At 42.3% G+C, this 26,861-nt stretch overlaps 4 protein-coding genes across 12 annotated transcripts in view; 2 read left to right on the top strand and 2 right to left on the bottom strand.

Annotated features, from left to right (window-relative positions):
* The window catches only part of celf4 (CUGBP, Elav-like family member 4), a 110,094-nt gene extending 105,117 nt beyond the window's left edge, over positions 1-4,977 (top strand). For all 5 annotated transcript variants that reach the window (XM_053867311.1, XM_053867310.1, XM_053867307.1 and 2 more), the window contains exon 14: positions 1,095-4,977. The gene's annotated coding sequence lies outside the window, so the exon portion shown is untranslated. The remainder of the gene's footprint in view (positions 1-1,094) is intronic.
* Positions 4,150-20,583, bottom strand: kiaa1328 (KIAA1328 ortholog). 3 transcript variants are annotated; one of them, XM_053867312.1, is made up of 11 exons: positions 20,510-20,583; positions 19,913-19,959; positions 19,745-19,845; positions 19,227-19,342; positions 12,930-13,054; positions 12,472-12,791; positions 12,182-12,400; positions 12,047-12,112; positions 11,913-11,971; positions 11,503-11,596; positions 4,150-6,392 (listed from the first exon to the last, which is right to left on the bottom strand). In XM_053867312.1, the coding sequence occupies exons 1-11, from the start codon at positions 20,574-20,576 to the stop codon at positions 6,164-6,166; spliced, it is 1,443 nt and encodes a 480-aa protein (XP_053723287.1). In that variant the 5' UTR covers positions 20,577-20,583; the 3' UTR covers positions 4,150-6,163. The 3 variants fall into 3 exon arrangements, with proteins under 3 accessions (XP_053723287.1, XP_053723288.1, XP_053723289.1); XM_053867313.1 differs by lacking the exon at positions 20,510-20,583 and adding an exon at positions 20,185-20,446; XM_053867314.1 differs by lacking the exon at positions 12,047-12,112.
* Positions 19,981-23,012, top strand: tpgs2 (tubulin polyglutamylase complex subunit 2). 3 transcript variants are annotated; one of them, XM_053867320.1, is made up of 7 exons: positions 19,981-20,142; positions 20,916-20,995; positions 21,062-21,149; positions 21,235-21,372; positions 21,448-21,561; positions 21,629-21,792; positions 22,290-23,011. In XM_053867320.1, exons 2-7 carry the CDS (start codon positions 20,921-20,923, stop codon positions 22,506-22,508), a joined length of 798 nt encoding a protein of 265 aa, XP_053723295.1. In that variant the 5' UTR covers positions 19,981-20,142; positions 20,916-20,920; the 3' UTR covers positions 22,509-23,011. The 3 variants fall into 3 exon arrangements, with proteins under 3 accessions (XP_053723295.1, XP_053723294.1, XP_053723292.1); XM_053867319.1 differs by lacking the exon at positions 19,981-20,142 and adding an exon at positions 20,698-20,850 and having other exon boundaries at positions 22,293-23,012; XM_053867317.1 differs by lacking the exon at positions 19,981-20,142 and adding an exon at positions 20,698-20,850 and having other exon boundaries at positions 22,290-23,010.
* Positions 22,556-26,569, bottom strand: aqp7 (aquaporin 7). The gene is made up of 6 exons (XM_053867316.1): positions 26,335-26,569; positions 25,217-25,343; positions 24,967-25,104; positions 23,639-23,757; positions 23,356-23,573; positions 22,556-23,271 (listed from the first exon to the last, which is right to left on the bottom strand). Exons 1-6 carry the CDS (start codon positions 26,500-26,502, stop codon positions 23,079-23,081), a joined length of 963 nt encoding a protein of 320 aa, XP_053723291.1. The 5' UTR covers positions 26,503-26,569; the 3' UTR covers positions 22,556-23,078.
* Between the last annotated feature and the right edge of the window lie 292 nt (positions 26,570-26,861).

The following is a 26,861-nucleotide window of genomic DNA, read 5'->3' as shown; positions in this document are numbered from 1 at the left end:
CCAAGTACCAACACAACTGGTCCAGTTCAATGGAAAATCACTGTCCTCAAGTGTAGCCTTTTGACTGTCGACACGCGGCCCCTCAACAAGGTTTGAGGAAAATAATACTGACACTAAATACTAAATAATACTAATAACTAATAAGTAGTTTGACATTAAATTAAGACAGTAACTAATTTGAGAGACAATAACTTTTTATTGTCAACATGATACTGTTATATATCATAATAACGTGAGCAAAGCCTTTCAGATGCATCTTTTTTTACCCTTTGTAAATCAAAGGTCAACTTTTAAATTGATCTAAATCTTCATTAATGGTGTGACCCCCCCACTTTATCTTTACATCAATGTTTCGATTTGTTTTCATTCCACCTTTTCACTTTCTGCTTGTGCTTCCCTCAAAATAAATTGAAAACAAATTCAAAGTGCCTTTGAATTGAGTTAATATAGAATTAAATATGAAATATTGTGCGTTATGCAACAATTTTATCCTGATTTTATAAGTCACATCACCTTTACCCTTTACCCTCATATGAAGGCTCTACTTTCTTGAATTGCTCACCCCTCTTTCGGAGCCATGAAACCTTCCCCAACAAACTGGCAAGTGGACACGGAATTCAGTGTGCACACTCAGCACTTTCCGTCCACCAAAAGCCCAGGTTGGTAGTTCAGCTCTCTGTTGGACTCGAAAGCAAACACAAAAGAAGGATCCAGCTCCATTCGAAACGAGACTTCCGAGCCCAGAGGGGCCTCTATTGGAGTCTCTGGCAAACATTTGATCACGACTAGGCTGGCATCTCTTTTTAAAATGCCCACTTCCCCTGGCAGAGCAGCTTGTCGAGCAGTCACATGGCCCAGTCTGTGATCAGTAACAGCATGAGCGCTACATCTATGAAAGTCAAGTAAGATATAACCTCTGCATCATCCAATCTGCTCCACAACGTTTCCTCATTTTAAGCCAAATTTTTTCTGACAGAGACTCAAACAGCAGAAACGCTTCACTGACTTATAATAAACAGGACCTAAGAGCGCCATGTTTCAAAGTTGTGATGTATTGGAGCACAATCACCTGAAGTGGCGTCTTGTCTCGGCAGGTTTTGTGAGGCTGAATCGTGTGTCAACCGCTTGCTACCCACCACTGAGTGCAAACTACAATATTTGGATCACCGCTCCGGTGCAGAGGAGAGAGAGAGAACGAGCAACGACCAAGTCAAGGACACCTCCTTTTTGGATGTATTGCAACTTTTGAATTCAGCAAGAATTTGTACCAGCTTGCCCCAGGACCTTCTTCTGCACACACATTACACACCACTTTCCCAAAAAAAAAAGAAAAAAAAAAAAAAGAAAAAAGAAAGAAAAAAAACCTGCTTGACTGACGGCTACCTTTTTCTTCTGGACCACAAAACTGATCAAGTACAAGAGACCGTACCACACCTACGATCGATGACCAATCCCGCTGAACACTTCAAGGGAATATGGATGTCAAAAAGTCCAACAAGAACAAACTTTTTTTAAAAACTCAATCGAGGATTGCCGCAGGAGATCTTTCCGTTTGATGGTGTCGATGGTTCGAAGCGACTGACCTTTGAAGACCAATTTAAAAAAAAGACTCGACTCATGAAGGAACTATTTCTCCACGTGAGAACTTATGAGTGGAATGTGGTACTTTCAGGACACATATTGGCTTCGATGTGGGACGGCCATCTTTAGCTCGGAGTGCCTGTCCGTTTCCAGTGGATACCGTTGCCAAGGAGAGCCATAGCAACGGTCTCCAGGGAGTCTTACCTGTCATTCCTTAGTTGTTTTAGGGACCAAAAGACCAAACATTTTTATTGCCGAGGACTTGTAGCTCTAATATAATCGGACCACCGCATCTCGTCAGTCAGCGCTCACTGGCCGAGGAGTTGCACCTAAACATAATTGTACATTTGGAATATATACAACACGTGTGTGTATATATACATCTATATTGCTGATATGCTTTTTTGGAATACAGGCAAAACTATTTCCGACGGGGTCTCTCACTTGGTTCGTTTACAATTGCTGGAAATGTTTATTTTTTTTCCTCTTCTCATTTTATCTCGGGGTGGGGAGGGATCAAGAGTGCATGGGAGGGGCTGCTCCGCATCACAGCCTTATCTTTTTTAACTTACCATCCTAACTTCATAGATAGAATAACATCAGAAACATTTGAAATATATGGACTTGTTTATATTTGCAGTATATGTATAACAAGCATTCAAGCAAATGTATTCATATATACAGTATATATGGATAAATAGATATTAATCACAAATATATGTATTTATATGCACATATTTTATATATGTGTGTGTCTGTAAATAGAACGGCTACTGACCATGTTGAGCTGTACAATTCCTTTTGTAGATTTTAGCTGGAGTTTGCTCGGGAAGAACCGCTTCCGAAACAAAGCAGGCATTCCTCGGACAACATATTTAGCGCTAAAATATACAACATGGTGTAAATATTATCTGCAAAAAGCCACGTTTCAGTAGCAGGCTTTAAGAATATCAGGCTGAATTATTTTAGAGGAAAAGGACAACGTATCTTCGCGTCTATTCCAAACATATCTTTTGAGCAACACACACACACACAAACTTCTCTTTGAAACTTGAACCAAAACGGATATGTCTCAACAACCCTTGCTCTCTTCGGTAAAGTGCATGTAGCGTATGGGCTGTCACCATGTCAAGGTGTGCCTTGTCACCTGCCATCAAACACTGTGCTCTCAAAAAAAAAAAAAGAAAAAAAAGTGAATAAGAAAACTGCAAGCAGCCAACGCGCTATTATGATGTCAAAACCACCGTCACATCCACATCGCCTGTCAGCCACGTAGAGAGCTTCGGAGCATGTCCACGGCTCGACAAAAATCAATGACTTTAGACACGGCGCAGTTGAGAATTACAAGGTGGAAGTTGAAATGTTTAAAAAGAGGATGGACCCATCGTGAAGGTTTTATAGACTTTCCCGTCCAGAGCTCGATACGAAGCATATCCTTTAAAAAGTGTTCTACTGCCTCATGTCATATACCGTCATGCAATTAAACAGACATAAAAGATAAAATGAAACAGTAAAACGAAGCAATAAAAGTGAAGAGCCATCTATCCATCACCGATGCTGCGTTTAATTCCGCACCCCAAATGGTTCAGGAACATACTATGTACCTGCAGAAGGTCAACAGACTTAGATTTATTGGACTCTACATTGAATACACATTCAGCCGTCGGGAGATTACTTGATGAATATTTATATATATGAATATTTAAAAGGCGATATGACACTTTGGAAGCTTCCTGTTGGGTGGTTTTCCTATAAACCGCGTATTATACCATTTCCCTTGCGCCTGTGTCTAACCTTTTTAGCTGGTTGAATAATTTAACATTTACCTTCCCATGTGGCAAACAACACAAGAGGATGCCTGTTTGTGTAACCGCTCGCATGGTGCAGACCCAAGACCGCCAGTACACCCGCTGGGTTATTGCAATATGCCATGTATTAATCTCACAAAAAGCCACTGAGGATTTCTAATATCCCCGATGTCAACTAAAACTCCAAACCCAGTACGGGGAACCAAGCGTTTCGAAGCACCTCATCTCCATTCGCTCTAACTTTAAGCTGCAAGTTTACAAGATAAACTAAGTGGTTTGACAACACACAACAGAGCAGAAGTTTGACTATAAATATCTATAAATATATACATAAGCCGATGAAAATACTGTAAATTGTTTTTTTTCTCCTCCTCTGTACATAGGTTTGCATATTTTATAGGACTTTTACTTCTATCTACAAGGACTGGATAAAGTATTTACGTACTTTAAACACTCAAAAAATATATATATATGAATGAAAAACATGATAATGCTCATTAAAAACCAGGTTAAAAAAACTGCTAGGTACAAACAGTAGGACCTGACCAAGGCATTTATTCAGAATACAGTCAGGGAGAGCATTGACTTATTTTATAAAAAATACTTTGATGGGTTCAATCATTTGTCTATTTGTTTAGATATTTATTTATAACTCATGTCTGAGATATGCATGCTTTCATGGCATTATTTTTCTATGAGTTGGTACGTGACCAAATAGTTTTTATATGACGTGTGACGCACTGCTGTGGTCCTCAGATGATCATCGCTCCTGTCTGCAGGATCTTTGCCTTCAGCACTTGATGACAGATTCAACCGTTCCCAGAGACCAAGTGATGTCAAAAACAAATATGTATCATGGTATTTATTTCTTAATTTATTCAACTGTTGATATCTATTTATTTATGCTGTTGAATCTCAAGATCTGAGCTCTGCGATGATGCCAAAAAAAAAAAAAAAAAAACTACTTCGCATCAGCCGGTCATAGTTTTGTACAAAAGCCCATTTCTGCCACTGAGGATATTTCCAAACATTGTAAATGCATGATTTAAAATGCTGAGTGAATAAATAAATCAGGATAATTCCCCAATTTCCTTACAAACATAGATGTGTGTTCACAACGGCAGACGCCCCGAGGTCACTTTACTTGCTAATATCTGATGAATTGTTAATCGCAGACAGACTGCTCTCACGACATTCCCCCCCCAGTCTGCGTCCACGTTTCCTCATCCTGCTTCCGACAGAGCTCCGATCTTGTTCCAATGATTTGTACAGTGAAAATCCACTCATTCACGCAAATCTCTTCAGTGCTTTCATTTTCCAAAAAACGGTCACCTTTTGACTTCACGTGGATTACAAAGTATTCTGGAATTGTATTTCCTGACTTCAGCACATGTGACGGGTGGGGATATGAATGTTGCATTTTAAGCTTTGCCAGGTTCCTAACAAGCTAAGCTTTTGATTGGGCAGTGCGCTTTTGGCTCCCCACTTTCCAGACTGCACCATTCTCTGGTCCCCTGGACTCTTTTTTTTGTAATTTTAAATGAATGAAGCGTCTCAGCTTAGCCCAATAATAAAGCACAGTCTAGAATTAAGTGTCCTGTGTGATGTCATTAGTTCCTGGTTTTAAGAGATTTTGAAGATTTGAGACTGTATATGAGAACATGTATGAATAATTACTACATCAGATGTAAAGCAAGACCTCTGCGTAGGTGAGGACACCTTTCCAACGGTCAAGGTCACTCAACAATATCAAGATCAAAACAACACAATGGAAGAAGATACAACAACATGTTAACCAAATGAATTTGAGGAACCTAACAGGTGAGTTTTGTGTGATCATCATGGGGAATAAATCCAAAGTGAGGAGGGGGGGCAGTGAGGAGAACGGCGAGAAGAAGAAGCTGAGGGTGTGGGCAGGACAGGCAACAGAGAGGGGAAATAAGGAGTAAAGAAGAGTGAGTGAGTGGATGGCCCTGAATGCTAACAGGTGGATTCTGAAGAAGATTCTGGGTCTGAATGATGGTGGAGGGTCTGGAAATGACGAAAGCAGCTGAGGACCTGTTTCTATGTGGAAGATCAAAGAAAAGAGAGTTGCTGCAGTGGGAAAGGGTGAAACTGTGGACGAGGAAAGACATCCATTGTGCCATCCCAGCATTTACTCTTAGGTTCAAGCCTAAGACAAGCCTAAGCTTGAGTAGTTCTAAGAGTATTCACAGTATTTCTATCTGTAAAGTCTGCCTTCCACAGGGTCTGCACCATTCCAATGCACGCAATCCAAGAAAACTCATTGCTCCAGCAAGCCCTGACTCTCCCAATGTCTAGGACAAGCCAGGTACTGCTGAACAGAAAGGTACCTGTATACATTCTTGGCAATGCCACAATGATTGGGGTGTGGCACATAACACCTATACCTCCATACAAGAGCTAGTCAATCCATCCAGAGCTGTCTACTACTCCTCAACTACCCATGATAGCATTGAGATGCTTTAAGACGGTGACATAGTACTCTTCGTGACCACTAGGTCCAATGTCAGTCTCAGAAGTCCATTTCCATGGACATTACCTCTCCAGCATGTCAAGTGAGTCAAAACCGGATGCCTAAACCACCATAGTTCAATATGGAGGCGCAAGATCTCCATGCGTCTACTCTGAACTTGAATAAAAACTTTTTATTTGAATTTTCATCATCATCAGTAGAACCACTTCAACCATTTCCAACTTCAGAAAAATAAAAGCTAAAAAGGCTTTTTTTCTGACATTCATGGTTTTCTTTGTCAGCAAATAAAAAAAATATCCTCCAGTATCTGGCTTTCCTCCAGGTCCAGTCGGGCACTTTGAGGATTTCTCCCAGCAGGAGTGTGCAGAGTTCTGTGGACTGGCTTTGGTGTGGGGAAGGTGGGTCTATGTTGCAGTGTTGTGGGCCTTCGGGTGGATTGTTTGTGCTGCTTTGGTGCCGGGACTGGAGAGAAGATATCCAATAACTCAACCCCAGAAAAATCCAACCTGTAAAAAAAAGCAGAAGTTGGAATTACTGAACTGAGTTTGTGGTTTTGCGGGTGGATGAGCACAAACTTTATTCAAAAGCACAGCATCCAGCAGAGCCCAGTGGACAGGGAGTTTTAAATGAGCCTCCTTGTATTGTGCGTTTGTATCGAAGAAATGGACACACGGCTCAACTTCTTTCGGGGGTGTAAACGAAAGCAACAACACACGGAATAAAAGCAGTGAACTTCAATGCCGAAATATTCCCCTTTCCCTTGTTAACACAGCCAATATAAAAAGAAATCTTGATTCGGAGTCGGAAAAAGAAATCCTGCCCACTGAACCCTAACAAGCAGCGTTAACAAATCAAAACCACTCGAGCGTCCTGGAAGGAAACCTTTTTTTTTTTTTCTTTTTTTGCAGGTGTGAGGGAAAAGGAGGGAGATGAACCTGTGCTTTCTTTCCTGGAATAAGAATGAGGGTGTGTGCAGTGAAATAAATAAACCAAAACAGGGGAGATTAAGCTAATAGAGATTCAATCCCTCAGTCTGGCTGGCTTGATAAATTATTCAGTGTATGCACAGCCGAACGATGGCTATTCCAGATACAAAACATGAATTCTTTAAAGCGCGCTCCACTGAAGTTGCTAACATCATTCTACGCTCGTTTAAAGCCGCATTGATTTGCATCACGCCGCTCGACACACCGCTCTCAGGTGCGGCCGATCTCTGCTTGTTGATATGCATGCGTGTGGTCAGGGGATGGACATGCTAGAAGAACAACCAATCATGGCGTGATTTGCCTTCACCACACTAACGCTGGCCCTTGATATGTTGTTAAAAAACATGTAAAATCATTTGGAGAAGCTTTGCCTTGCTTTTTCGCTAGCACCTCATGTAATGTATGCGCATGTTTGAGGGTGATGAGTGATAACTAACGCAAAAAGTAAGCAATGCCCAAGTAAGTAAATGTGTTCTTGTTCGGTCTCCTGCCTGTCAACAGCACCGACGGAAAAAGTGAGTGCGAGCCGGTGAAAGAGAGCGGAAGCGACTGCAGCATTGTGGATCTCAGAGAGGGCAGCGAGGGATCATGGGGGAGGGGCTTTGGCTGGTGAAATGTGAGAATTTGCATTTTTATTTGTTGATTTATTTAACGGACAGAGCTCTCAAACAGCCATCCATCAACAAACGACATGTCGAAGATGAATAATGCATCAGTTCTCAATCTATAACAGCATGAGAGGGTGGGGGTACAGTCTGGTCGGATATGGGGGGGGGGTGAAAGTGGGGAGCAGAGAGATATCAAAAGTCGAGCTGCAGTGCCAATGTCTGAGGGCGCACTGTGGAACAAAGAACTTAATTTATTGGCACAAGTTTGTGAAAAGTTATTAGTTACCCCCGACGGATCATAAATCATAAATTTGGGCCAGAGCAGATCCAGCAAATTAAACACATAGAGGAGAAAACTTTGTAACAATAGCACTTTTCAATACACCTTAACGGATCTTGTCAACTCAGCATAAGCCAAAATCATCCCCCAAACCTTAAATCAGAGTTCATTAAACATGTCACCAGAATCTATAGCTTCTTGACAGACATTCCCTTGATATCTCTGCCTGCCCCACTGAGTCTCTCGGTGAGACCCTTATATTAGAACCAGCCTGAGTCAGGGACCTTTCATTAATCTGGTCCATATCACTGTGTTAACCGAACATTAAGGGGTGTTATGAAGCACCTATTTCTGACCATCTCTGTAGTGCGATCGTGACCTTCTAGCTAAGCTCTTTAATAATCAGTGCAATAAAGAGAGCTCCACAAGGACTTACCTTGTGTCGTGTAACGCAGATAAAAGGACAAAGGCATATATTAAAATGAGGTGGAACCACTTGATTTGGGATAACTTCGCTATCTATCTAGTAGTCTAAAGGCAACTCAGACTGAATTAAGAGCTGATGAAAACTGAACAATGTAAATAGCAAATACACTCTAGACTTCTGTTAACTACAACCTCACCATCGTTGTTTCCTATCTGCCTAGGTCAGAACTCTCAGAGAAAGATTTTAAATATCGCTTCCCTGATACAGGATTTAGACTCAAGCGTAGACAACTCTAGTAATGGCTAAAGAGTTAGGAGAATATGCACATACCTGTCCATCTGGCTGCCAGGTGCAGGCGCAGAAATTCCAAAAACTCTTGTAGCTTCCTCTCTTGCAACTTTCCCAGCTTGTTTGACTCCTCTCTTTCATTAAAGATAGCCGTCTCGCCCCAGCGCCCCTATTCATTTGCAGTCCAAACAGTAAGATAAAAAATCTATAATGGCCACTGTGTATATCCCGCATGTCAATTTCCCGACTGATCAATAGCAGGCGGGCGATGGCAGGAAGGACGGAGATGAGATGGGCGGGCGTGCTGGAACTGTCTCATTACTAACTAGCAAAGGATTCATGAAGGGATTAAGAAGGTCACTTAATGTTAACCCCAGGCTTTGTTTGACAATTTGCACATGAAGATTGAATCGGTTGAGGTTTTGACAGCAGCAGGTCGTGTCGTTGTCAAGTGGAAGAGGAGGAATCTGGTCTGGATTCTATGTCAAAGCAGCCCATACTTTTCCAGACAGAGCTGGTGACCCATTTCATATACAAAGGTAGTCACATTAATCTGATTCAGAATCAGAGAATGCTACCGACGATCCGTCATCTATTGCTAACTTAGGGTCAATGGATCCGGAAAGTCAGACTTCATTTCAAGTTTCCCAATCTCTTGCAACCAATAGGAAATTGACTAAACTCCTCGCCGTCTCCTTAAGGAAGAACCCAGCCAAGTCTCAACAACACGACATTCAGTATATTTTCTCACACTAAGACACTAAGAGCAATATGCCACTCCCCAGACATGGAACAACATAAAGCACACAAACCTTTAACCTCACACAAACAGCCTACACTATTACCCAATAAGCCATCATCATGGTTAAAGGTGCAGTCAGAAAGACACATTCCTTCTGCTGTATGAATGTCAAATGTTTCTGCTCATTCTACCATTTGAGAGTAGGACGTGCTCAGTGGGGGAACAGCTTACAGGCAATGGAGGAGCAGTGGGGACAAGCTCCAATATAATTGCTACCTCACTGACAAATAGGACCCCTCAAGACCCCTGCCTTTAGCAAGAACCAATTTTCTGTGGTTTGAGAATTCCATTATGACGTTCACCTTGGATTTAGAAAAGCTGATTGCAATAGCAGCGGCTGCACAATTAGACACCAACCCATCCTCCACGGAGCAAGACGCACCTGTAGGGCTCATCTTTTTTACAACAATCACAAATGGACTGAAACTTCACACTGTCCATTCATAGATCAAGTGGTTCCATACAGAGAGGCAAGAACTCATATTGTTCCACAATGCCAGAACCCAATACCATCCTACTAGAGATGGGTATCGAAAGGTGTGCTCATACTGGAGCAGAGCAGGTTATAGTCCATGGAGCTTAAAGGGGGAAGCAGCATTTAGCAGTAACCTATGTTGTGATGTTCTGAATAACACCCAAAAGAACAAGACAGACGCAGAGATATGGGAGGCTGAGAGAAAGACCACCTCATCTTGAGAGAAACCAGCCGAGACGGTTTGGAAAACTAGCCAGGATGTCTACATATGAAGTGCCTCCAGCCACCTGGATGAGTCCACTCTACTCTCAGTTGACGTAGGAACACCTAGAGATATGTCAGAGGAGGAATCACAGGAGAGGAAATTCTTTCTCCTAGTGACCTCAGATAAGTGGGAGAAAATGGATGGATGGGGGAAAAAAGGTCACTGCAGAGGGACACGACTGAAGATTCCATTACATTTTTGAAACATTATGTTTTTGTCTATTGATAAGATTGGTTTGACTTTCATTTGATGCCATTTATATGCTTTTGAGTCAACCTATTATTGCTCAGTTTCCGTGTCCTCTGTAAAGAAGGGTCCAGGAAAGCTGCTAACACGCCAACCCTCTATACACGGATAGTAGTGAACTCTCAAAGAGGGATCAAAAACATCAACAAAAACATGCAAGGAGATCTTCTATTTACTTGCTGTCAACCTCTGACTGAACAGAGAATTTAAAAGAGGTCTGAATGCATAGTTGTAGCGTGTGACATTGTAGGTCATCTCACAGAATTGGTAGCTCTCTCTCTGTGGTAGAAGAAAAGCCTGAGCTGAGCTGTTTTCACTTAATGGAAGCAGCAAAGTTTAAAAGGTTTTAAAGAATCACCTTTTCCTTTCCCACTCTAAATTGCTGATCACCATTCTGAATAAAGAAACTAGGTAATGAATAAAGGCAAAATGTACGTAAGTGATTAACATTCGAGGCATACAGGCATATGCCTAATAAAATTTAACCTCTAACATCAGATAAGCTTTTAATGCCACAGCAATGGTCTCCTTGCACAGTATGCACTCTGAGACTCACTCAGAATCCCTCTCCACACTCAGTCTTCTCACGACTTCCATTTCTATCCATCTTCACCTGCTCCATCTTTCCTCGCCTCCCATTTTCTCACTTTAACCAATGCTCTCACCACTCACTCACCCCTGAACACACTTTTAACATTCCCCCGTCACTCCTGCTCTCTCTACTTCTGTGGTAGCCAGAGAATGGAGGGCAGAATGTGCATCCAGAAGACCGTTCAATTACACCTGCTGCAGAGTCCCCACTAAGCCGACTAATGGAACGCAGCATGTCTCCTGACAACCTGGGCACTGCACAAGCACGCTTGGTAAAATCTCTAGTTTAGAATACCAAAAAGTACAAAACTAAGGACTCTTGTAAATGCTTGATGCGGCAATAATCGAAACATTCCATTCCCTCTGGCTTATGAGAAGCAAGTGGGTGCTAAATAACAGCAAAACAGGAAACTGCGGCTGCCGCTTTATTATGTTACAAACACCTTTGCATCAGAATGATGACTGACTTGTGACATGTTCGAATCACAAATGTAGACCTATTAACCAAGGTGTCCACAGAATGAACTACAAAAACATGCAATACAGACCATTATTCTGGAGGACAAGAGTTGGAGCACCATCTTCCTACAGACTATTTGTCTTACTGAAATCTAGTGTGCAATGATCCAAGCATGGACGGTCTCTTACCTGGTACTGACTGACTGACTGGTTGCAGCTCTCTGGCTCGCAGGAGACTCAGCAGGCGATGTACCCACGTCTCTCTTGGCTCTCATCGACACCTCTGTTCAAAGAAAGGTGTGTGACTATAGAATAACTTGCTCGTCCCTAGATTAAAGTTGCGTGTACAGCATGGTGGGCAGCTCCACAAATGGCCATAGTGGGTGCAGGTTTTTGGTTTTGGTGCCCTCTTCCACCATTTCAGCAATCAGGTGTATAATCACTTTATTGCAAGTCTGGTGTTGCTTGTTTCAGATACAGCCACATTGGTTCAACTGTGTGTGCTTGTTTGGTTGGAACAAACATCTGCACCACCTGTGCCCTTTGAGGACCGGGTTGCCACGTCTGGTGTAGAGTATGACGGATTGTCTAAGACCTACCGGCAGCAGAATCCGGTTGGTCTTGAGGTACATTTTTGTTGTGCTCAGTAGGAAGAACACTGGGGAACATTGAAAACACAAATGAATGGCTGTGTTGCTGCTTGTCATGATGTGTTTGTGTAGGCAAAGTTTACCCAGGAGGATGCCCCACCAGTTTCTGCCCGCTCTTGCTCAGCAGCGACTGGTTAGCTTCCTGAAAACTGTTTTCAGTACGTCCGTCACAACTCGCACAACAACATTAGAGCCATGCTTTTGCTGAGAAGGTTTACCTTGTGCAGTTGAGTCGTGACTGGCTGAGCAGCTGATTCTGTCTGTTGAGCCTCTCGTCCTGCTCAGCCAACCGAACCTGCAGCTTCTCCCTCTCCTTCTCCAGCTGCATTCTCTGTACCAGCAGCTGGTGTCTCTTCTCCTCCCAACTCCTGTGCCCCAGCAGAGGGCTGGTGAGCGCCTCCTTGCTGTGTAAGGGAATGCTACTCCCACAGTGGCTCCTGAAGGTAATCATGCGCATGATTCTCTTTGATACAAGTTCTGAGCAAATTTGAAGAGGAACAAAATGTACCTCTCACAATAACTGTGCTGAGGATTCCCCTGAGGATAGCAGCTACAAGGAACCCTTTGCTTCATCTCACATCCATTAGAATGGCCACTGTGTTGATGGAGAGCATGTCTGTGGTGGGACCTGGACTTGCCACCAGGCTTCTTATCATTTGAACTAAAGTCACCATCACTGGAAAGAGAAGCAAGACTGCTGCCAAATCCATTTCCTTGCCTTCCACCGCCACTTCTGTGCGCTCGAGTGGACGTAAAGCCGAGATAAGAGCCATCCAAAGGAGGTTCCTGGCTGTCTGTTATGCGAGTGGATCCCGCTTTAGGTGGCACCTGAGGAGAACAGGATTACATACACATTCTTCAACTCTGGTAATGACTTACTGACACAAAATAAAGAACAAACAACAACAAGAAGAAACAAACAAGCATCTTAAGAAACGGTCACAGTGTATTCTTTAATTAAAATACCTTGTTTTGGGCCGACATCTGGTTCAGTTCAGAAATGGACTGGTTGAGCTTCACCTGTTGCTGAGAAAGGTACTGCTGGTAGAGTCCCAGCAGCTCCTGACATTCTCTGTATTGCTGGTGCATGTCTGATCAGCAAACGTCAGGGCAAACAGACAGACAGAATCTCAAAATCATACTCATTTGATGAATTAAATTATATTTTGGAAAGAAAAATGTGTCGGTAGCATGACTGATGACCAACCATAAGCTCTCCAAAACCACAACCTCTGAAGACATGTGAGTTTACTTATCAAAATCGTCTCAAATTTCAATTCTTTTTAAACTTGCTTGGGAAACATGAAGGTTCCCGGTCTCCAGCAAGCTGCAGACATGTGTCTGTTACTGTGTATGCACGCATTAGGAGAGACAATTCCTAACCATCTCACCACCACCTCAACTCCCACAATACTGATTTTTGTGTTGCCTTGAGTGTGGTGGCAGTGAGAAAAGTGAATTATAAAAAGGAAATTATGGTTGAGTGGTATCCAGTTTTAAGACAGGTGTAACACTGCCACAGAGAATACAATCCCAAAACAGCATGAAAATGAGCAAATCAGTCAGAATATTATGTTCACTTTTATACTGCAAAATAATAATACTTCAAAGCACAAGTCCATTGTGTATAAATGCACAATTATTAATGTTAAGAACTGAGGCAAAGAAAACGGTTGCTTTTTAATGAAGGAGATAAATATAATATACTTTTCAAGCATTTTTAATTCTTTCTCATATTGTTTTATTAAATTAGAAAGAAATGAATCTGTATGAGTTTCATGATGAAAAGGCATTAAAAAAGATGCAAAGAATGTGTACTGCAAGAAGAATGATACATTAACTATAAACCAAAACATCAACAAGCAAAAAAGTAAAGAGGACCACAAAATAAAATAAGAGGAAACTGACAATGAGAAAATATGACCAAGAAAAGGAGGATGAGATAAGGCCAGGAGGAAGGAGAAAGAAAAATAGATTCAATAAGGGCATCAAAGGAGAAAAAAATCAGAGGACAGAATAACAAAAATAATAAACAATAGCAGAATGGAGATTAATAAAATGGAGAAAGAAAGCGGCATAGCAAGAACAAAAAAGTAAAAAAGGCAAAATGGGAAGGATAGGAAATACAGAGAAGGTAGACAACTGCAAGGAAAAGAAGACAAAACTATCGTACAAAACAGATGAACATTAAAAACTGTTTTGTGTGAAATAACAAAAATCACAACAGGTCTATCAATGAAAGGGTGGCTTTAAAAAGCAACATTACAGAAGGCACCTTGACAGTCAAGTCGACTAAATGGAAATGGACGACAGCCTTTTGACACAACTTTTGACAGAGAAAAGTCCAAGCTCACAGTGAGACTGGGAAGTAGTGAGAACACCAAAGTTGAGAAAAGAGGGAAAAGGAGGCCAGCAAAAATCAGAGCTGCTGTTGTGGCACAGAGTTCGCACCATCTGGGTCGGGCCGAGCTGTGCGGGGCAGGGCCATGCCAAGCTCGCTGCCAGACAGAGAGCTGGCAGACACAAGAAAGCTAATCTGGAGCAGTACCACCGCTGAGCCTCGGGAGCCCGCTAATGATAGTGGCACGGCCACAGCAGCACAGAGAGGAGATTAAAATAGAGAGCCAATACACAAACTGTTATATGTTCACTAAACAGTTCTAGAATGCACTCAGTCACCCTAAACAGTGCAGTTTAGACCTGCATACAAACTGCTGAGCAATAAAGCAGGTAGAGCACACACTTCCATCTGAGGTGACCAAAACGCGTCTTTATGCAGCCCATATCTTTTTATGATGGTGGTCGTCTTGCTGCGGCTGATGAGTTCTCAACATCGCTTTGAAGAAAACTCCCCATTTGAAAGGGAATCGAAGTTCAAAGTGGAGTCTTACAGAGGAAAACAGCCAGCGCGGCACTTCATAAGAGGACACTTTTCATTGTTACAAGGCTTCAATTGGTTGCGGAAACGAAACAGAAGTGAGTTTGAATTGAGAAGCAGACTTCAGATGGCAGCTGCAGCTTCCATAAACTTTGTAGAATATGTGAGAACGCTTTGATTGAACACGCTGTCTAACTGCAGCATCTCAACACGGAGTGAACAATCTGGTCAGTGGAGGGAATGTGGGAAGGCTTGAGGGCACCACAAGGACGACAGAATTACTGTTGCTGCCTTTGTAGATGAGTTGGAGCAGACTATACAGCTGCCACACAAGCCAACACTCATGCATTCATCAACCAGTCATCAAATCCACACGACAGCCAATAAATGGCAGCCAAATTATTTCAAGACAATCATATGGATTTCACTGGATCCAATTGCGTCTCAGTCACTCGATGATGAAAAATGGATAGCACACACTGGATTGATGAATGAATTTAAAAAGTGCTGCAACCAGATGAGAATTTCTATCAAAGGAAACACGCATGAAAGAAAGCAGATTTGTGCGCCACACCACGACCATGAACTGTAGTTTGCCACACCCACTTCTACAGATGTGAAGCGTCTAGCAACGTGCTATTATAATACAGCACTCGCAGAGAAGGACTCACAGGAGGTTGAGTCTAATCAGGGCATTCAAACAGCAAACATTCTTAGTTGATGATGAGAAGCTGTTTCCCAGCATGGGTGTGAAGCCAGTCCAGGGAATTAGACATTCAAGGTTGCTGTATTTTTGAAGAACACATGGCGTAACTTCCCTTTCAAGTTTAGCCCAGTTTTATGGTGTACATGAATTTATCTAGTATTTATCTAGATGTACAATCTAGATGTACAATCTAGATGTACAATCTAGATGTTTGTCTTTCGACCGATTTGAAATATTTTCACACTTAATTCAGTTTTTTTTCTTTTAACTCACTTTGTGGACTTGATTTTGTGAAGCACGCTGTGCTTCACAAAATCCGTTCAACAACACTCCTTTCAACAACCAGTCCAGTTTGGCATTACAATCCACCACCACTTTTTTCAAGTAGACATTTTTACAGCAATTGAGTTTTACCTTTTTAAAATTGTTTTGTTGGTGTTGATGTTGTTGTCTTTAATTTTAACAATGGACCACTGTTTCCCTGATTTTTCCACCCCTATCTTTTTTTTATCATTGAGTTGAATCTATTTTAATGCATTATTCAAAATGCATTCTTTGGAATGAAACAGAAATGAATAAATAACTAATAAATAATGGACAGAAATATGCATGAGAATTACATATTTTATGTATCTTTATTCCATGCAGTGTTGCGACAGGGGTTTTTGATCTTTTTGAAGGACATTTTTCTAAATATTTCAGCAACTTTCACACAATCTCAGTGTCCAAGAGACTTAATATGGGCTTTCTGTTCAGATTTAAATACAACTTCAAGTGCAGAAACACTTCCAAACAGATACATGGTCAGAGTTCCTTAGCTATTCAAAACTAAATGTAAACTAAACCAGAAGTTCATGGTCAACTGTAAGCAAAGTACTACAAAAGCCACAATCAAGTTGATCCTGAGGACACAAGCACAGAAGCGGACGTCTATTTTAAGATATTTAAAGCAATAAGGGCAAAACAGAGTAGATGTTTTCTTGAATTCATCAGAACGTTAAGGACTGATGGGAGAATTTGGAGCTTTTAGTCAACTACACTGTTGTGACAAAAAAAGAAGCTAAACAAGAGAACAATACCCTGAAATAAGAAGTACAAAAACTTTGGATTTGGAAACAAGCGATTCATGAGTTGTAAGTGAATTTTGACATGTTGAAAAAGTCTGAGAAGAACAAGCAGCAAACAGCAGTGCGACTCTGATAAGATTCCACCTCTCTTCATCCCCATGCTCACATTCCAGCCAGTGAGGGCTGAGAACTCAACTAGCCCCAAGTCAACATCACAGATCCTAAATGCTAACAATAACTTACTCCTCCCCCTTGCTCCAAAAATACTCTGAATCAAGGGCTCAGGTTGAAGAGGCTTCAGACAGGCCCTGTCAAAATGATTCACTTCCCTGTCAGGCCGAGGCTCAAATAAAATAATGAAATCCACTTCAAGGTGGAACAAATTTGCACAGAAGGAGGGAATATTTTAATGCCTGCTTCAGCACACTGTGCTGAACAGATTGAGCCTTAGCGGGAATATGAGCGTAAGAGGGCGGAGACTGACAGGTATGAATGTGTCTGAAAACAGGCGGTGACAGGAAATTAATAGCAGGACACAGTTTACATAGCTGCGTTTGAAGTACGCAGAATTAATTGTTCCTCTGGACTGAACTACGAAGGAATAAATGACAAATCTGAAAAAAATCATAGACATGCAGTATGTGGATATGATATAAACATCCACAGTGAAAAAATATGTATTAGGTGTGACAGTACACATACTAAAGCTATGTCATTATAACATTAATTTCTCATCTAATTCTTCTGACATGAAAACGATTCTGATGTTTCCAGAAAAACTGCTCTGAATAGTTAAAGAGCAAAAGATGGCAATGCCTGTTCTATAATCACAGATTCCATCCATTGGACTTTGATCAATAAGACAGCTTCACGAAGCATCACTTTTCCATCAATTCTGTCTGCGAGTTCCAACGTATCACTGGCTCCTGTCACAATTACACCAACATTTGGCTCAAGTGCTGCTTCTTTCTGTATTGTTAGCAAATGATTTAAATAAGCAAAGCCATGACGTCTCTTTATAGTTCAGGTATGAAGAACTAGGAGCTTATTCTTAAGAAAATGTACTTGGCTGTCATATTGCACTACAAAGCAGGAGCTACAAGTCATACTTGAGATGGAAAAATCACAAGATGGAAAAATTACACAGGATTCCGGAGGTATAAACATCAAAGTTGTTGAGTGAATCATTACTCTGAATCGAAGAGGCAACTGTAGGTCCTGGTCAAGAGCCAGAAAGCTACAGTACAACACCCACATAATGGTCTGGAAAAAGACATTTTCCTTGTTTTGGGAGTGCAATGACGACATACGTCCTTAATGTCGATTTGTCTAAGTAGAAATGGTTCATGGATTAAAAGTCATGAGCACATCTTGTCTCTTTGATCAACCATGGCCGATGTGTGACCTTTTACTTAATGTGATGCAACGAATACAAGGAGAATTGACACTCAAATCTGCTTTGTTCAATGTTATGACTGGACATGCCTATTAAATAAACAAATGTCTTCTGACGTCCAACTGTGTTATCAGTTCTAGTGTGGCACTCACAAGGTACAACCCATGAAGCATCTTCACAGTGGGCTATCTCCCTTCATCCGAGAACTGTTTCAGCTGATTAATCGGTGGATTTGGGAACACTAAGTTAAAAAAAAAAAATCTTCACTTTGATAAGATAAACCAAGGCATGATGGAATCGGACATGACAAAACGAAAGTTCAGCGCGTTCGCCTCGAGTGGAACCCTTTACAAGTACGCCTGTGTCTTTTGTCTAAGAGGTGTGTGCTTGACTCCAGCTTGCCCTTTGAGGAAGTACAGCATTTCCCCCAGGCTCCCCACCTCCCACTACTTTGCCGTCTAAATAACCATATTAAAAGCATTTAAAAGTTTGGTGAAAATGCCAAGTCAACCAGCCAAAAATGCTTATAATTGAGTTGTGCTCTCCTTTTTTCGTTTCTGTTGCCAATCGAGCAATTTACCAGCCGGGTTAATTACTCTTCAGATTTCACAGTCTTTTAAACCTAATTTGCACTTTGGCCAAGTTGTGTTTCACCGTGAATGGATTCTTTAGGACAGGGGAGGGCAACAACATAAATAATATATTTCCAAGCAAGGCAATCCATGTAAAACAAGACTTGTTTTTTTGTCATTATGAACTGTATAAAAGATTAATTATAATTAATCATTCACTCTGAAATTTAATTCAGACACAGATTACGATGACTTGAAATATCTTTTGTTTATGATGAAAATTCCATTTAAAAAAACGCAGACTTAGCAAATGTCTGCCTTAAACAATACTGCCCCCTGCAGAACACACAAAGACACAACACTATAAATCTCTAAGTCTATACGAACACAAATTACTATCTCTCGAAAAGGTATTCGATAGTTTAAACACCATGATGTTAATTTAAACTGGCAACGACAGGATGCAAATATTTACTGAAAAACACAATACTATAAACATATACAGTATGTGCCAGTGGCAAGAATAAGTATTGTATAGTGATATGCGAATGTGATTCTTATACTGTTCATATGATGTTCATAAAAAAGTTATTATTACATGTTGTACCTTGACTGTGTGTTGACTTATAAGGCTTAAAGGATACTTTCTCGCTCTTTTGCAATCAGGAGATTCTGCTCCTCCAGTTGTTGGATCTTGCGCTCAAAATGTCCCTTTTCATCTTTCAGACGTTTCACAGACTCCTCCTTTTCCTCGCTTACTCTGCAAAGTAGTCAACAATTGCGTTAAGAATGACATGGTTGCTAAAGAAAGGTGGAGCAAACCTCCTCATCCTCCACAAGTGACACTTTCTTCATCCATCATTAACCACTCTGATATTTCCTCTCCTTCAGATACATCATTCTTGAACCAACACTGTCTCTCCTCTTCACATGTTCAAAACAACCAGCCATCCCCAACTTTGTCTCCAGATCCTGTTCTGTCCACTTATTCCCACTGACAAACTTCAGTCTAATTCTGACTCTCTAACCTGCCTGAACTTGATTCAACTCAGTCGATTATTGTGAGTATACTTGCACTCATACACACGTTTATCTAAAAACTTATTATCCTCGTATAAAATGAACATCACCCTCAAATAGAAACAACATGGCGTTGACATACCGGGCCAGTTCTTCTATGAGGTTGGCAATTCGGCGTTTGTCATCTGCACAGAGATCTTTCAGAGACACCTGGTGCTGGATTCTGCTGTTTTCAAAAGATACCTGTGCAAAAAAAAAACGACACGCTGAGAATTGTTCCAATCAATGTTATCTAAAAATACAGTCATACCGGTTTCAAGGGGGCGAAAGAATCTGAATCCTGTGGGGAGGAGTCCTCTGTGGAACACAGCAAAAGCATGGGCTAGAATAAATATTTCCTCTATGTATTATCTGCAGTCAAGTACGGTCATTTCTGGTTACTCTTGCTTTGCTCGGAGTTCAAAACAGACAGGTCAGAGAAGTTGAGATAGAGGACAAGAGATGATCAAAAGTTGTCATGAGACGCGCCCAAATGAAAAGGTAAGTTTTAAACAGAGGACATTCAGAATCGTTTGTACTGACCACCACTTAACATCATGTGACAGCTTGCCAAATCATTGTGAAGTTGATTACCACCCCCCTTCAAATATGAATTACATATATAGTCATCTATAACGTGAGCAAATCAATAATACATAACACTAGCTTTACGGTGACAATCCCGACATCTGTAGCTTCCGCCAGCTAACTGTTAGCCGCCGCAGTTCCTCAAAAGTCTATAACTTTCTCAGGCTACAGAGAATGTGGACTAAGTGACCCGTTTTTGAATGAAATTAGTTTTCTGTCGGTGGTGTGCATTTTTCCGGTAAAAAGAAGTCAGTACAATGGCGTTGTAGCATGCATTTACCGCCGTTTATTATGACCGCGTCCGTCAACGGAGGCGCCGCCATGTTGAAACAACCGCCAGCATTCATCGGGAGCCAAGCGTTGCTAAGGAATTATAGCACCGCCTCAGAGGAGAATGCGAAGCGCTGATTGGTCCTTCTCTTGAAATTCGTGTTTCTATTGGCTATACGCGTGAGCGCTACTTCCGTGTGTGAAGCCAGCTGTTTTGTTTTGGTCCTGAGGCGTAAGGATGCTATTTCACACTGCTCCCTCTGTAGGATATTAAAATGGAGAAAGCCAAAGAGAGTTTAGTGTATAAAGGAGTGGCCGAGAGGCTGACACTGGGTGTTACGAGAATACTAGGTTTGTATTGCGGAAGCTAGCCTGGAGTAGCCACTGCAGATGTTTGATGTTGCTTGTCTTGACAGAGAACATGCCTGGTGTGGTGGACGTTCGTCTGGCTGAGAGAGAACCCGCAGAGAAGAGGAGTCTGCTCTCATGGGAGCAGGTGACTGAACTCTTGAACGTTTGTGTGTGCAGCCCTGTAATAAATGTTTTTTTTTTATCTCCCCAGAAAAACACTTGCATTCTGCCAGAGGACCTGAGGGACTTCTACCTGACAACTGACGGCTTCACACTAACATGGGCTGTTAAACTAGATAGTAGGCTGCGTCCTGACCCTTTACAAACGTCAACCAAATATGTGTCTCTTGTGTCAATGGTGGTGATGTGTTTGTGTTGGTACAGATGAATGTGTTCCCCTTGGTTGTATGACCATCAACGGTGTGGCTAAACTGTGCCCGCTGCTCCAGCCTGTGTCCTTGTTCTCCCTTCCCAACGCTCCCTCTCTGGCTGACTTGGACTGGGAGGAAAATAACTCTGATGGTATATCAACTCTCAAGTATTTCACCTGGTCACATGTGACGAATGCTCTGCCAAAGTGTTATTTTGTCTCCCCAGGATTGGCACCTGGTCCTTCGTTGCCCCACTTTGATTCACGGAGTCGCATTTTTGAGCTCGATTCTTGCGAAGGGAACGGCAAAGTGTGCCTCGTGTACAAGAACTGCACTCCAGGTACTGTCACTTTCAGTCACACACTTACTCATCACTACTATAAGTCTGTCTGCTTTTACATCACCAGGTGTCGTAGCACAACAGAGTGAGATATGGTTCCTTGACCGCTCGCTGTGCTGGCATTTCCTGACCTCCACCTTCACCTCCTACTACCGACTGATGGTCACACACTTGGGCCTGCCTGAGTGGCAATACTCTTTCACCCCGTATGGCCCAAGCCCTCGAGCAAAGGTAGCAAAGTCTGTTTTATGGGCTGATATGGCTAATAAAATGAGCTATTACACCTTAAAATTTTATTCTCTCACGCATGGATCACCAGCCTTTAAGCTACTTCTTGCTTTCACTTAAAACTCTTTGAAGAAAACAAAGTTGCAGAGTTTACTTTTAATGACACTACATTGTCCCCGATATACTGCTTATGATTATGATTCCCATTCCTCCTATCAGGTCAAAGATTCTTCACTGTAGTTTATAATTTAGCAAGATAGAATGCATTTACATGTTAAGACATTTGTTTTACTTCGCCGCTGAAGATGTGAAAACCTTACCCCATTACCTGAACCACTCAGCTGTAGCTGTGCCCCACGGGCTTGGTGTCTCTCGCAGGCACAGTTGATAAACCAAAACTTCTGTCTGTGTTTTAGCTTCTTCCAAGGGCCTCCTCCTCATGGATGCATCATGAACTCTTCATTTGGTTCGGTCTTAAAATATGTCATTATTTTCTGCAGCAGTGGGCGTCGCTCTACCGGCCGCTGACGTTTAAGAGCGAGCCGATGACGACGGACCCTTCCGGAGACGCCCATCTCAACCAGCTGGATCCTATAAAGGCATTTAAAAGCAGAGCAAAAGTGTCCACTCCGAAGAAGAAACCAACGACGCAGGGCAGCTCTGGCAGTGCTGCAAAGAGCCAAGGCAGCGTGGGGAAGAACGTCGGCGTGAAACGCTGATCCAATAATCTGGCAAGCTGGTGTCCTGAGCTGCGCTCTTATTTATTTAAATGGTGTACACCACGTTATTGAGGCAGATCATCAGAAGTGACAAACTCTTTTCTTTGGAATAACAACAGCTTTATTTCATGTGAAACGTGGCAGGTTTAAGTTACATCCATGGATGAATACAAGCGTGAAGTAACAATGCTGAAGGTTTGTGGCTGTAACAGTGCTGAAGCTTGCTTGAAGAACCAACATTAACTAGGCAGGTCAACAAGAACTGCAATCCAAGTGCTGCATGTCAACTCTGAAACACTTTGTCGGCTGGAACACTTTTACTTTTATTTTGAAGTTACTGCTACAAGATCAGATCCCTGTTGTGTATCTGTATTTAAGTAACATGTACAGTACATGTTTTACAACTTTTTTTAAATTAAAACCCTTCATTTAAAATACATTTGTAACAAATTGTTTCATTATCTGGAATAAATTCAGTCATCTAAAAGCACCATGTTTTCAAGTCATTCATACGTAACCAGCTCTCTGTCATTGAAATATATTTACAATCATAGTTTTTGTCTCCCAGACTCACACACATGCGTCACTGTGGTTATTTTGGGCAATTTCACGAGGAGAAGTCTCCTCTTCCATCTCCTTCATCGGCTTTGCGTCCGGGGTTGAAGAGTGGTGCATTTCCACGAAGGCTTTGTAAACTCCTGCCCCCAATACGCCTCCAATTGGAGGAGCGACTAAAGGAACCCACCACCAGTTGTTTCCTGCCCTGCAAAGCAAGGATTACAACAGTTAGGTGCATTGAACCTGTGTGTTTGACCTGTTTGCGGTGCATAAATAGAGCAACATGTACCTGAACACTTCAAGTCCCCAGCCTGCCATGGCAGTGAAAATTCTGGGTCCTAAGTCTCTGGTGGGGTTGATGGCGTAGCCGCTGTTGCTTCCCAGAGAAATGCCAATGAGCAGCACCAAAAGCCCAGCAGCTATGGGCTCATTTCCCGCCACCACTGGCTTGTTCTTCTGGTCGAACAAAGCCATCAGGCAGAGGGTCAGCATGGCTGTGCCAAAGACCTGCATCAAACCCACAAATGATCAGTCCTCTACACAGCCGTTAGTGTCATCACCAGCCGTCACACCTGATCCACAAATCCAGCAGTCACAGAGAGGTACGGCGCTGGATAGGTGGCGAAGATTCCTGCAGTGGCCGTCGGACCCGTCACTGTCAGATTCCCACCGCAATAGTCATGAATCGCCTCTGAAATCAAAAACACACATTTGACATTGAGACAACTCATCCAATAGTTAGACTGACACACAAATATCTTATTTAATAATTTATAATTATTTAAATAGAAATAAAATAATGTCGACAGAGAAATAAATATTATGTTCAAAATACAATAAATTGAAATCTACACGAGCAGTCTGTCTGTCTTGTCGAGAAAACTTTATTTGCATCACAGTATATTGTGATATATTGTATCTCCTGTACAGGGCGAGACAATATTCCTGCCAATACACACTTAGTCTCATCACCGGAAATGCAGGTTTAAATTCAGATCCTACCAGTGGTGTTCAAGCACCAGCCTCTGGCCCTCACCCTGCCACTCTACCATTTCTTGAGAAAAAAAAAGTTACTCTCTTGTCAGTTCCGCCCAAATGCATTTTGATATCAGACCAGACATGAGAGTTTGTGTGAGAATCATTTCCTGACCAGCACTGTGGAGCTCCCACACTTCCTCATGCCACGCCGTGCAACAGTCATGTGGCGGCTCCTTGCATCGCCAGCATCAGTCAAACATGGTGTTTGTGTGGTCACCCTCAGTATTGTTTCACTAGGATCTTTTTGGATTGTTATTTGGTTGTTAGAAACACATTAAAAATGGCCTTGTTATTTTGCTTATTTTTTCTAACTGGCTCACGTTTAAATGTGTTATATTTGAAAGACTCAGGAGCCCTTTTTTTTCCAGCTTGACTACCTGCCCCTGTTGTGGATGACAGGGTCAGTGGGAGGAAGAAGGTCAAGAATGAAGGAGGTCACTAAGAGAAGGTCACTCGGATGTTGTACTTGAACACATCCTCAAGATCCACATATAAGCAAACAGTTAATGTCCTTCACACAGTTTTGAAGACCATTGGTGGGCATGGACTGGTGGCTCATATTTCCTTAGTTTCTCAATCTGATTACAACATTACCATTTGCGCTTCTGTGCGATATTTCACTTCTTGGCCGAAAATTCAGTTGACGCTCTTCCTAACGTTAATGTCCTTTTCTGGGAATAGATATCGATTATCTTCAGTTGTCTTTTAGCGCACACTTCCTGTAACTGACCACATATGTCAGTTTATTATTTTTTATCCACAACATGCGGCAAAACATCTTCTGCCTGTTGAAGTATCACTGTGTAAAATAAATTCAAGTGAAAAAGCACAGTCCTCAATGAATGTAATTCCCAAAACTCACCGTAGTACACGGCGTAAATCGTCGCTGCGGCCAGGAATGAGCCCAGAAACTGAGTAAAAATGTACAACGGCAACATCATCCAGGGCAGGCGGCCGAACACACACATGGTGAAGGATACGGCTGCATTCATGTGTGCCCCTGCAAGTGAAAGAAATGTATTCATGCATGTTGACTCAGTCACTTTTGCACTTGCTACTCTGCCTCATGAGTGGAATTTTTTTAGTGTTTGAAGTCAGAAAGGGAACCTAACCTGAGACCTTCCCTCCGATGTGAATCCCCATGGCGACGCCCAGTCCAAAGCCCAGGTTGATGCTGATGTAGTGGCCGTACGAGCCGTGACCCGTCACAACCTGCGCCACCGATCCAAGACCAAAAACCTGCACACATGAGTTCATGTATAGCGACAAACAAGCAACAAGTCTCTTTTTAGGCTCACTGCTTCATTCCATGTGAGGAAGAAATGACTTTCTTGATCTGTCATTTATTATTGGAGATATTCTCATCAAGTCCTCCACCATCTTTGTCCTCCTACTTATGCCTTCTTTCATCATGAACCTCACTAGTCCTCCTCCTCTCCTTCATCTCCATCATCCATGGTCCAACTCTGTCTTGCCTATTCGCGTGTGCGAACATCTGTCCTGCCTAACTTCGTCTCCAAACTTCTCCACGTGGCATTGCCTGCAGGGAGGCAGCAGCAGAGAGTGAAAGCAAATCCTGAAGAGCAAAACATTTTTGCATGTGAATCATTTAGAAATATTTTCATCATGACATAACAAATTCATGTGAAATATTTGGAGTTACAGGACAACTGCTTCATAGAAGGAGTTCTGGAGGTCACATGTAAACATGACTAGTTTATGACCTTCAGGAGGGGCATAGTCAGACAATATCATCTAAAATGTGCAACACAACCTGACTGAGTTCAGCAGTTTTGTCATCTCTGTATGTGCTTGTGCGGAGACACACACACTCATAGCTTGTTGCTCTGACAGCAGGAAGTGGGGACCTCCTGCCCTGTTGCTGTGTGAGACAGCAGGTCAGTGTGACTGGACATGTGCGCCTCATATCATGGCCATAGATTTTCCTTCTATTTCAGGGTCACAAGCCCATCCAACAACAAGCATGTGACTCCTGCGATGTCTTCATGTGGCGCGCTGCCCGACCATTCCTCACACACAACTTCCCGGTTCACCCTCCTGGGCCCACCAATCACAAGGCAACACTTCTGTCACATGACTGCAACATGCGTGTTTTGTTGCCAGTGAAGCTTTATCAGTTACAATCAATTATTAACATGCTTCAAAACAGAAAAAGCAGAGGTTTAGGTTCAGCTGAAGTGCACAGATGAATGCCTGAATGGAGACTTACCATAAACACATACGTGCAGAGGGTTTCAGCCAGCCCCAATCGGAGGTACTCGTTTTTCAGCCACACAAAGCGGGCTGACTGAAATAGCCCCCGCTGCGGGACCCCGACTTTGCCCGCCCTCACCAGGTCCTTCATTTCCTCCCCTTGTTGCTCCACTCCATCCTCCATCCTAAAAGTCGATCAGCTCGTGTCAGTGCCTCTCCTTTTTGGAAGACTCCCCCTTGCCCCACAAGCCCCTGTCTCTGCGACTCCTGCTCTGACTCCCTCACTGTCACACATGAGCTTTGTCCACATTTCATAGGCGTGACTTCACCCTCCCCCATTCTCCTGAATAAGCACACACACTTTCCTGTTTTGCTCCTTCGATGGTTCTTCTTTGTAAACAGCTGCAATGATAAGTCATGCAATGCTTGTAACGGTTTACACGACACTTCTTCTAGATGCTGTTGTGAGTCCCCTCTTGACCTCATAATCAGGCCTACCCTCAAAAATGTGACCCCCGAGTCTTCCACCTCTTTCTGTGGCCC

The sequence above is a fragment of the Synchiropus splendidus genome, chromosome 6 (genome assembly GCF_027744825.2).
Source record: "Synchiropus splendidus isolate RoL2022-P1 chromosome 6, RoL_Sspl_1.0, whole genome shotgun sequence".
NCBI classification, from domain to species: Eukaryota; Metazoa; Chordata; class Actinopteri; order Syngnathiformes; family Callionymidae; genus Synchiropus; species Synchiropus splendidus.
Note: the sequence above shows the minus strand (reverse complement) of the source record. Positions and strands in the feature narration are given on the sequence as shown.